Source organism: Megachile rotundata, chromosome 2, assembly GCF_050947335.1.
Source record: "Megachile rotundata isolate GNS110a chromosome 2, iyMegRotu1, whole genome shotgun sequence".
NCBI lineage: Eukaryota > Metazoa > Arthropoda > Insecta > Hymenoptera > Megachilidae > Megachile > Megachile rotundata.
The window spans coordinates 17,205,353-17,218,001 of NC_134984.1; the positions used below are offsets into that span (position 1 = coordinate 17,205,353).

The window sequence follows — 12,649 nt, forward strand, 5'->3', positions numbered from 1 at the left end:
GTAAATGTGTAAATAAAATAAATTTGTTACTGCTCGTGAATAAATTTTTTGTTACCCAGTTTGATTACGCTTTTCACAAGATTGCATTCGTATATGGAGTGCATGCGAAATTGACGTTGTTTGACGAATTTGATATGCCTAACGCTTTGAATTTCGTTGGAATTGCAGACACATCGTAGCCCCCGTCCGAGGCCCGTAACGCACCCATTCGAGGCAGAACCGGCGAAGCGTTGAGAGGCGAAGAGCGTGAAAGGTTCGAGCGGAGAATGCAAGGGCGAGGAGCGGAGGCTTGCGGCTTCGCGAAGGCTGGTCCGTCGATCGTCCTTGCCGGGGACGAGGATCGTCAGGGCTCGCGATGATGTCGGAACGCGGTCGCGTAGCAGCGGTTTCGTCGGTTGTGTTCGCGCGACACGCAGCAGCAGGGCTCGTTAGAAACGTTCGACACGCGACGGGATAAATGCGAGACCGAAACCTCGTGGGTGGACCAGTTGTCGCGGCGACGAAAAAGAAGAAGAAAAAACGGCGCCTGGAATCGATACGGCACCAACGGAAATCGAGCTGGTGGCGGTGGATGAGAGCTGGCGCGCAACAGAAGAGGAGCAACAACGGACGGTTGAATGTAGATCAGGAAGAGGAGGAAGAAGAGGCGGACGAGGAGTCGAGGAATCTCGGGGTGGATAGAGCGAAGACGGATCTAGAGGCGGACGAGGAGGAGGAGGAGGAGGAGGCGGAGGCGGAGGAGGGGGTGGAGGCGGAGGAGGAGGAGGTGGAGGAGAGAGAGATCCGAATCCATCGGAGGATCCATCATCGACAAGATCGGCCTACTACCAGCTGGACTGGACGGCCTCGCGAGTTTTCGTGGTAAGGCCGTGGGTTGTGGGGGCCACCACGGGGGCGGGGGTGGGTTTACTCCTGCTATTTCTCGTCGTCGCTGTTCTTGGCAATCAAACGTGCACGACGACGGCTGCGCCGGTGGTGTCCGATCCGCACGTGTCCCTCGACGCTACGCCTCCTCGTCTTCTGCCTCGATTAACGGACCGCTGGTCGTCGGAGTCTACCGTCCGGGGTCCAACGTCTCGTCGATTTTCCAGCCGCCAGCCGGACCACTATCCGCGGGAATCGTCTCCGAACGGAGAGCTGGATTATCACGAGATATCGTTGCTCCCAGCTGAACGACACGGTTTCGATGGGATCCGATTGCTCTCTACCCAGGAACCAACGACGATCGATACCGTCAGAACGAAGGATACTTCTTCCGTTGCACTGGAAGAAGGCGGAGGAGGAAGAGGAGGAGGAGGTCTGGCTCACGAGAGGACCAAGTCGAGACGACGACAGGTCGTTGCGAGTCTGCTCGATGATCGAGGCTCAGCTTCTTTGAGCTCCGTTCAACCGTACTGGCTCCAGGGGAGATTCTCTCGTCCCCGTCGCGTACAATCTTTCTCGGCTCTCGTCGAGCCGAAACGCCACGATATCGTCGAGCTCGCGTCACCCGGGACGAGCCGCGACGACTCGACGTCGTCGTCGAATCTCGAGGACCTCGTCGGAGGGCCGGCTTCGAGCTGGAGCTCTTCAACGACCGCGAGGACGACGACGACGACGACGAGGACGAGGACGCGCGCGACGACTACGGTACCGGTAACCTGGACCACCGATCGTTCGGTCCATCGAACTGTGCCACGGTTGTCGGACGAGCAACTGTCGGGAAGACGCAACAGGAAGTCGAAGGACGAGGAAGTAGGTGTCACGGATAAACACGGAGGGAGGTTCGTGTTCGCGGGGGACGGTGGTGGTGAGGTCATAGGTGGTGGTGGTGGTGGTGGTGGTGTCGTCGAGTGGAGCACAACAGTCGCCGGGCCGATGTCATCGTGGTCGTATCCCGAAGATGAGCAGCCGGGAGCTGTAAGGACACGCCCGAGCCCGGACCTGGATGCCAAAAAGGACGAGGAGGCTGACGGTAGCGAGGAACAGGTCAAGGTCACCGTGGTTCAGAGTAAAGGCTCGTCCACGTCGACGACCGGGACCACGACCACTTCGTCGACTACGCAATTGCCACCACCCAATCGGGACACCTCTATGGAAGCACGTGAGTACCGACAAATTTATTCGCCTCCGTCTGAGCCGTACCCCGGTAGTCTCCGTTCTTCGGCTTATTCTCTTTCCGTTCGACGCACGCGAGGCCCGCGTCTTTTGGACTTCTTTTAGCCCCGACTCTCTCTCCACGGACGTGTTTACAGGAACCGAAGCTGAGCTAAGGACCCTTGGTCAGGTTATTTTTAACTATTCTCCCTTCAACCTTCTTCCCTTTGGTATCGTCTTCGTACACGCGTCCGCGTGGACGCACAACTTTCTGCTTCGCGTTTCACTCGGTAAGAGGACACTGGTATCCTTTTACGTCCTCGGAAAAATACCCATCACTGTTTCGATCAACAATTCTTTTCTTTTTATTATTTTCTACCTATACTGATTAAATATTTTCATTGTCTTCCTGTGTTTTAAAACACAGTTAATAATAACTTCATACATCACTTTGTCTATTACCTTTACATACACTAACTTGATATATAATTTTGTCATTTTGGCTCTTTATATTTTGGTGCAAACTTTGAACCTTCCCTAATATAACTTCCTATATAATTTCGTTATCGAAGTCCACTTATTCTAGCGTGAACTATGAATCTACCTATTATAACTCGATACATAATTTTGTCATCCAAGTCTACTTCTGCCGCAAACTTCATATCTACCCAGCCTAACTCGATATATAATTTTGTCGTTGAAGTCTATTTACCCCGACGTAAAGTTGTAATCTACCCCAACGCAAATTCCCCAAAGAGATAATTGAAATCGGCGGTTAATCATCGTTCCCGAGATATTCGGTTGTCGGAAGAAAGAATCCGAGTATAAAAGCGTACGCGTCGGTGGAAGGAAGGGAGGCTCGCCGCGAAACGTGTGCATCTCGTGTGTTTTCGATTACGCTTGCACGGCCGTACGCCGGCTGCGTACGACGTACGGCTCGTGACTTCGCGTATGAATCAGCTAGCTATTCTTTTCGCGCATTGGCCGACCGCCGCGCCGCGATTCTCTCTTTACGCGTCTTCGTCCTCTCCTCGTCGCGCTTTCCGTTCCGCCTTTGCGTCCTCTTCCTTCTTCGCCTGTAACCAACGAAGACGACCGAATCCACGCGAGCGATTTCTCCCGACGGTCTTTCTTCCTCGCCCTTTTACCTTCCTTCCCGAGAACTCGCTCTTCAACCTTGCTCTTCGTCCTCCCTACGATGTCTTTTCCGCCATTTTTCCGACATGTTTCGAAATATTGGATATTTTCTTTTAACGCTAGGTTCACTGGCATTTTTAAATTACATGATTAATATGTAAGGGATGAACATTGTTCTTCATCTCAAATTTGAGTGATTTTTTAATTTAAGATGAGGAATTTAAGATGCACCATGTTGGTGTAAACTTCATATAAACTATATAAACTCTTGTCAATTTTTAACAACGACGAATAATTTAATTTATTAAATATTTTTCAACCCCGACGCTGGAATAATTCAAACCCTGTATAAGTTATACGTGACCGCTACCTAGTTACACGATATTAACGAAACAAATTCCGTATAATTGCGGTACAGCCGGGAAATTTCAAATTTATAAATCGCTGGAATAAGCGCGAGAGAATCCCGGTTTTCGAGCCAACGACAGCTCGCCTCGAAGCAACATGAATCTTCGGCACGAGGGCGCGTTAATTAGAAGAGGCAATGAATCGTCGGACGCGAAAAAATGAAGGCGAAAACTAGGGAAAAAGAAGAGACGGGGGCGTCTGTTGGGGGCGCGGCTCCGGGGGACAAAGGGGGCCGGTCAGAATCTGGGAATGTTCGAATTTTTGGCGGCCCGCCAATCCGCCGGTTATCTTATTATGATCAAGCGGAATTAACGAGCTATTTATCGAGATTACACGCGGCGATATGCAACGTTATAATCTAAAATAAACCGTGCAACTCGGTGCCGTCGAGCCTTTTATCAGGGGCTTTGCGAACCGTGCACGAACGATACGAGAGTGGTACGAGTGGATACATTTTTATGATTTTTTTTCGTTTGATAAAATTTGTCTGCGTTCGTTTTTTTGGTGTGAACTTTAACTAATAGGATCTACACGATATAAGTGAATGTTCGGAATCGATTCGCTTATATCGAGACATTACTGCATTAGAGAATGTTTATTTAGAAAAAACAAAGTGTAGTAACGTAGTAGATCAAATGTAGTAAAATGCAGTATCATAAAGTGTAGTATAAGTTGATATTGCCCTTGGGCATTATACTACCCTGACACTGCTCTGAATCATAGCTGTTAACATCAGAACACACACGGCTATCCTATTGAAATCAAATAGTAATTTCTTGCAAAAATTAAATAAAATTAGATTAAATATCACAGTTCATCTCTCATATCTTTACTGTCCAGAAAATGTTGTAACACCTAATACAATTTCCCTTATAACTAACGTATTCTGAACTCATAGGATTTGTCTGGCGTAGAATCGCAGTCGAGACAGAAGGGTTTTTGATCGAACAATTTCATTATCGTCGATTAGATTCGGTTTTTAATCTACGGGGAACGATCTATGTAGCATTCGTGTCTCGACACTGCAATTTGATCTCTGATCTTCCGTGAACCGTTGTTTTAATTCGAGTTTATTCGATGATCGATATCGCGTGTTTAGGGACCTTGACACGAGACTCTCGGGATCGATCAATTATTCTAAGTATACTTCCCGTAATCTGAGAAAAAGATATTTATAACAAAATCCAGTTTCCAATCACGAACATTTAAAATTCAGAATAATCTGAAGAAAGTTTCCCTTTCGATGAAAGGTGAACTTAATTGAGCAGAGTGTTTAATATTTTTAATTTCATAATGTCGTCACTCGATGTCAAGGGTTTATAAACCGGGAAACAGCAATTTTATTTAATGTCTCATCTTAAAAATTTTATTTATTGTCTTATTTTAACAATTTTATTTAATATTTTGTCTTAACAATTTTATTTAATGTCTTGTCTTAGCAATTTTATTTATTGTCCTATCTTAACAATTTTATTTAACATTTTGTCTTAGCAATTATATTTAATGTCTTATCTTAGCAATTTTATTTATTGTCCTATCTTAACAATTTTATTTCATGTTTTGTCTCAGCAATTATATTTAATGTCTTGTCTTAGCAATTCTATTTAATGTCTTATCTCAGCAATTTTATTTAATAAGATAAATAGCTTAATGTCTTACCTTAGCAATTTTATTTAATATGAAAATAAAGTTAGAAAGAGAAATAAGAGAGAATGGTCGCGACGTAAAGAAGCATATATTTTGGTCACCGGTTAATCCAGCATGGGTAAATGTCCATTCACGTGGTAGCCATGGGCAAAGCGGTGTCCGACAGCTGTTTATGGGAATCCGTAAAGCTGTATGGTGTTCGGCATCTCGCTTGTAAATATACGGTCGCCTCCGTATTCCGATGTTGTTACTTAACGTGTTTATTTCGGTGAGCTTCTGTAACCCTCGAGGCGTTTTTTTTACGAGGCTAATTTGTGATCTGGATGGTTCCCAAAGGCGAGTTCTGGTGACTGCGCGATACCGGGTACCCGGTATAAGAGGAATGACTAAATGGCCTGACTAACCAGTCAGGTATTCCAAAACCCGGGCCTTATTTTCACCGCTTATACAGAAGTGACACGTGAGTGACAAGGAGGGCAGGCAGTTTTTGCGGAGTGGCCGCGTACGAATTCCAGCCGGTATTTTAGTGGTTTTCATCGCGCCGCGATCCCGAGGGACCACGGTAAATAGATCCCGCGTTCGAAACGATAAATTTACCGACGCCGCGACTTTATTTTAAACGTTCCTCGCTATTTTCGCGCCGTTGAATTCGTCAAGATACATACGCGGTACGTGCCTACTCACCGACACCGAAACGACCCGGCCGATTATATCGTCGTCCAATAACTCGACAACCCTACACTTTTTCCATTACCGACCTTTCGATTCTACAAGTCATCCTTTACCCACAGGAAAAATAATCTATTCCATATTCAAATTAATTCTGGCGTCATGTGGACATCTGGACGTGTGGGGATGTTCCAATTTGGGGGATAGATGTCGAGTGAAATTGTAGAATGGTGACTGGGTGAATTCGGGGATTTGGTATATAGGAAATTAGGGATGTGAAGGTAGACATTTGGGTGTGGGTTTGGGGGTTATAGGATTTTTGGATGTAGGGAGTTGTGGTTGGAGGTATTGGGGACATAGGGATTCGGGACATAGGAATTCGAGATATAGAGATTCGGGACATAGGGATTCGAAACGTAGGATTTCGGTACATAAAGTGTCGAAGCGTTGGAATTCCATATTTAGGAATTCGGAGCGTAGGAATTGAGGGCGTAGGAATTCGGTGCATAGAGTGTCGAAGCGTTGGAATTCCAAATCTAGGAATTCGGAGCGTAGGAATTGGGGGCGTAGGAATTGGGGGCGTAGGAATTCGGTGCATAGAGTGTCGAAGCGTTGGAATTCCAAATTTAGGGATTCGGAAGCTAGGAATTCGGAGCGTAGGAATTGGGGGCGTAGGAATTCAGTGCATAGAGTGTCGAAGCGTTGGAATTCCAAATTTAGGAATTGGGAGCGTAGGAATTCAGTGCATAGAGTGTCGAAGCGTTGGAATTCCAAATCTAGGAATTCGGAGCGTAGGAATTGGGGGCGTAGGAATTGGGGGCGTAGGAATTTGGTACATAGAGTGTCGAAGCGTTGGAATTCCAAATTTAGGGATTCGGAAGCTAGGAATTCGGAGCGTAGGAATTGGGGGCGTAGGAATTCAGTGCATAGAGTGTCGAAGCGTTAGAATTCCAAATTTAGGAATTGGGGGCGTAGGAATTCAGTGCATAGAGTGTCGAAGCGTTGGAATTCCAAATTTAGGAATTCGGAGCGTAGGAATTGGGGGCGTAGGAATTCGGTGCATAGAGTGTCGAAGCGTTGGAATTCCAAATTTAGAGACTCGGAAGCTAGGAATTCGGAACGTAGGAATTGGGGGCGTAGGAATTCGGTGCATAGAGTGTCGAAGCGTTGGAATTCCAAATTTAGGGATTCGGAGCGTAGGAATTGGGGGCGTAGGAATTCAGTACGTAAGGATTCGGAATATAGGAATTTGGAACGTAGGGATTCGGGGCGTAGGAATTCGATATGTAGTAATTTGATACATAGGGATCCGGAATATACTAATTCGATACATAGAAATCCGATACCTAAGTATCCGAAACATAGAAATTTGATACGTAAGTATTCGAAATACAGAAACATGACACTTAAAGATTCCTAACCAAACCTATTAGCCGTCCAATATATGACAGTCCAATACCCGACCGCCACCTAAACGAAACCGCCACAAAACTCCAAAAGCAAGCTACCACAGCTCACTCACGATTTCAACAGAAGGTAGAATCTTTCCTCCGTGAAACAATAGGCTTGCAAAGCCGGGTAGACTCGATGATTATCTTTACGATTTTGTAATGGCATAACAACGTGTTATTAGACGGACAAATTGCTTGTAATAATTATAACGTCGATGCTGTGTTCCCACGGTGATGCGACCGGCTCGGTCCACCGGTGTACGGTCACGCGAAAATATGCAAACTGTCCCAAGAATTTCGCCCACCAGCTACAGATTTATCCACGTTTTCGTTCCGCGGTAATTATTCATCGGATGATACCTCGAATCGTTCCTTCATAAACTGAAGACCGAAGAACTGTGTATCGTTAAGAGGAACGATGTGCATTTGATTTATGACAACACGATGTTGCTGCTTCTTCAGATCGTCGATTCCGATCTTCTCTCTCCTCGTTATATCCTACAGTTTTAAATACTTATTTCCTTCGATCTTTTGCGGGGGAGATCGATTATCGTTTCGTTTGCAATTATCGGCGATTAAAATGAAAAGAAATTCTACGAGGACTCTCGTGTACATGATTTATCTTGTGTATTTGATTTACATCGTCTTCAAGTATTATGTGTATGGTTATTGTAAATTTATTGTTCTTGTACTTTGGGGTGAGTTCATTTGTGTACTATAAATTTTTTTAGGGTCTATTTGTGCAATTGTTACAGATTTAACCCTCGTCCTCGAAAGATGACTCATACTGTAAGAGTTTGATTTAGTATTTTTTCAACAATTACGAATGAACAATTTTTTTAAAAACTTGTGAACGAACAACTATTTTTACAGTTTTCAAAATGCAGAGTTACTACTAAAAATTAAATTAGACCATTCAACCTCTTGCTCAAAGTCAAATGTAATAGTCAAGGTGTAGCCATTTTTGAGACACCCAGTATACAGCATATACTTATTGTTTTAAAATATAAATTAAAATAGCGTTAAGACTTTACGTACACATTTAGGAAGGGGGAACAATAGCGTCAGTCATTCACCCCACTCAGCTGGAGAAGGAAGAAGTAGACTCTTTTCCTAGAGCTCATCTTGTGGCGCGTGCGGAGTAGGAACCCGGAGAAGTAGATCCATCGATCCGCTGCCAATTAGTCGATCATGCAATATCATTGCGAAACAAAATTTAATCGACGGTTAGGCGATTGCGTAAGAGGAGCGGACGAGGTAAAAGGTTAAAGATTTCTCCGGGATTTCTCGGTTGAAACGTCGCTGGCGTAGCGAAGTACGGTCGAGCGAAACCCCTCGATCGAGCCGTGGCTCTCGACAAATGCCTCGCGGATTCGTAATTTTTGTTCTCCCCTCGACGCGAAGGGGGAGCAAGAAAGCGTAGCGGGTCACGCGAAAGAGGGAGACGAACGAAGAGTCAGATGGGCAAGGGATGGTGAAGGAGGAAGGGAAAAAGCGGGTGGTACAACGAAGGGGGCCCCAGCGCAACGAACAGTGCCGAGGAAAAGGTTGAAAAGAGAGAAAGAGCGCGAGAGAGAGAGACGGTTTCGAGGTGGAAAAAGTGACTGAAGAGGGAGAGAAAGAGAGACGAGGAGAGGTAACTCTCCTGCGGAAAGGAGCACTCCTGCGATGAGAAGGAACGGAGGGATGGGCCGGAGAGAAACAAGAAAAGGGTTAACGTCCTTTCGTTCGCTCCTTGCTCTCTTTTCCTCTTTCTCTCTCGCCGTACTTCTCTCCCGGAGTCTCTCTCCTCGGTACACCCTTTTCCTTTCTGCTCTCTGCTCTGCCCTGGCTACCCTCTCTCGCTCGCGCCCGGTGCCCTCTCTCGCTTACACCTTTTTCCATCCAACTCGTGCTTCCACTGTCTCCCTCTTGTTCCTCGACCCCGCCATTTATTATTCATCGGCAAGGAAAATTTATATACGTCTTACCGTTCGCCGTCATACTTAATTCTCGATTTACGATTCCGCGGCTCTCACCTTTCTCTTTCTTTCTCGTTTTTTCTTTTGGTGCCGTTGCATGTCTGATGCCCGATCACCGCCTCTCTCTCTTTTGCACTCTGACCGCTCCAACACGGATTTCCTTTTTTCTTTTCGAGCCTAAATTTCCCTCGACGGCACTGATAATGGCCGAGAACCAAGAGCCGGGGAAATGAATTATAAATGATACTCGACTACGGAATGGCCCCGTTTTCGCTACTGTCCTTTTTTACCCTCGACAGCTTTTCAGATGATTTTTAATCATTTGCAGGTTGAGATGTGATGTTAGATTTCCATGTGATGTAAGGGGGTTGATAATAAGTTTTTAAAATGTAGAAATTTTAATTAGTTTCAAATATTCAATATTGACAATTGGAGAACTTGTAAATATTTTTATAAAATTTTATAATTTTGTATTTCTTAAATTGGAAGATTAAAAAATTTATAAATTTAAGAGCTAAGGAGTTTAGAAACTTATACAGAAATTTCACCTATGAAAAAATTATAAATTTAGAACTGTAAGCATGACAAATTTTAAATTTAGGAATTTAGAACTGCAAGAACACAAAAATATAAAAATTTGCTATTTCACCAATTTCGACACAAGTAATCAGAAGTATGAAAACAAAAAAGTTTGCAACGTAACTTGAAAATATATAAATTGGACGTTTTTGTATTGTATGAGTACCAGCTGATCATCCCTCAAAGTAGCCCAGCGAACCCGAAAACTTCCTGGTCACGGTGATTTATTTTATTAGCATGCAATGCTTCCTTACCAGGGTGTATCTTTTGCATCGCGTCTAACAGATTTAGGGCAGCAGCCAGGATCTAAGGGTGTCGGCGTGGGTATAGGTCAACGACAGAGGGGTGCGAAAGGGCTCGGTCGCTATGGAAACCCTGGCACAGCGTTGACTGTGGGGTGCCTCAAGTTTTTTATGGGCTGGACGATTGTCGGAGGGTCGAGACTCTAAAAATCGTTACACAGACCTAGATACTGTGCCTCTCCTCGACGCCCTCCGGCGAAGAAGGAGGAGTTCTGCTCGTTTCTCTCCCTCGACTGCAAACAACCTTACGCGATTACACTCTGACGTTCCCCGACGAGTCTGTCGATCGTTCTGCTACGATTTTGCGATTCTTTCTGCCTCCCGGCGATGAAAATCGAAAATCGAACGATTCGAATGTAGTTACATGTTTCACATCTTTCGATTAACTGCAGGTCCATTTAGTGCATAATAATTCTATTTTGTTATACCGTAGAAGATAATGTGAAATGATGGTAATCAGAGCGATAATGAAGGTTTGAAGAGGTCTTAATGAAGAGGATTCGCTAGGGGTTGAAAGCGGAAGTTCTTCAAAAACAGAAGTGAACTGGATGTACAAGATATGTCAGAAAGTCACGCTTGAAAGTGCTTTAAAATCGTATACACACGTTTATTTAATTATCTTAAAAAATGCAGAGCAGCAGGAAAAGTGTGAAAGGGGTGGTTTTTTAAAATTATAATATAAGACGTCGAAGGAAGGAATAAATAGGGAGAGGATATGCGTGGTTAGGAAGGTTGAAGATTAAAAGGGCGAGGGGGCGAGTGTAAAGCGGTATCATCTAAGCGAGAGCAGCTGGCATGTCGTTGGTCCTCGGCGTTTTCTCGTGACGGGCGGAAAGTAGCGGAGTTACGCTCGACACGCAACGACGCTCTTTCCCGTTTTATTCGTAAGGGTGGCAATGCGCTGGTAGAGCTCGCTGCAAATTCGCAGCCCTTCATCGTTTTACGTCGTCGTCCCTCCGGGGAAGCCGAGGGATACGCGGAATATTGCGAGCAACCGCTAGCACTACGGACCGATGGGAGATCGTAGAAACCGTCGCTCGTATTTGCCCCCGGTGTTGGAAGAAAGGACGAGAGGAAAACGACGACGAGACCGGGGCTCGGTACCCTCCACGGTTCTCTAGTTAGAAGGGACGCGGCGGAGGGACGCGGGATCACAAGGGGAACAACGAGAGAAACAGAGACCGTAAAGTTGGGCTCGTGCTATAAAGTATTGACTGACTGTTGTACAGCGAACTATATGTACCTCACGGCCCTATAATACCGGCCAGACTCCACTCGGCCCTCGCCTCCAGCCAGCGGGAATAATGCGACTTCCGGAATCGAGGAAATACCTTTCAGCTTTTTAAGAGCTCGATCCCGAGCGAGAATCCGGATGGAAAAAGGAAGAATAAAAAAAGGAGAAACGTGGCTCGAGAGTTCGAGTGTTCGTTCATTAATGTACAACGTCGCTTTTGGATACACAATATCCGAGTGGCTTTCGCCGTTCACGAGGACCAGATCATTTGCGACACCTTCCCTCGATTTACCTTGTCAATTTCGTGCTTTTACTCCGGCTAGTTTTTCCTCATTTTATTATTCTTCATTAGTACCACTATTTTAATTGTACTAGTTATACTGTTGTTTGATTATTTCATACTACTTCACTATTTTAATCTTTCACTACTGCTTTAATATACTAGTGCATTACTATATGCAAGCAGTAACACAATTTGATATGAATATGTGGTTGGGAATAATTCTGTTCGATACAATATGATCTTTACTCCGTGATGTCTTAATACTCTGCTACGTTCAATCTTCCGAACAATTTCTTGCGTGTCCGCTTAAATATATCACTACTTCTTCATATTACTATTCTACTGACACCTTGATTGCATGACACCCTGTACATCATAGTTCCTACATATATACATGTATAGATATATGTATGTAATATAAATTGGACTACAAGACAAGGGTAGCATACTACTAAACCATCGATATATTTTTTATGTCCAATCAATGTACATTTGACATCTCCACAAGAGTACCAAAAGAACTATCCAACTTTGATGCTATAACGATGTTCATATGCTCATATGTCCAACGTCCATATGTTCTAACCATGATGTTTTCTCTTAAACTCACTCCTTCATCTCAGTATTCCATTAACATCATGTCCACGTATAACTTAACCACCCGGTACATCTCGACGCTTAAAAAAATCACCGATACGATCGTGGCACCAAATCTGGTTCATCGTTCGAGCAGATTATCAACAGGAAACGAAGCGTTTCTCCCTGGCTTGTAGAACGGAGCGTGCAAACGCGACCAGCTGGAAATTTAAATCCCGTTGGCATTAATTGCCGATGTAAATGTTAATTACCGCGGTAAATCGCGTGCGACTGGAAAAAAAAAAGAACGAGAGTCTCGTCGCGCA

The 12,649-nt window shown here is 44.9% G+C and overlaps 1 protein-coding gene across 1 annotated transcript in view; it reads left to right on the top strand.

Moving 5' to 3' along the window:
* LOC100875326 (uncharacterized) overlaps positions 1-12,649 on the top strand; it is a 155,531-nt gene that overhangs the window by 6,288 nt on the left and 136,594 nt on the right. The window contains exons 3-4 of the mRNA XM_076528978.1: positions 489-612; positions 682-2,083. Coding sequence (XP_076385093.1) covers positions 489-612; positions 682-2,083 — 1,526 coding nt within the window. The remainder of the gene's footprint in view (positions 1-488; positions 613-681; positions 2,084-12,649) is intronic.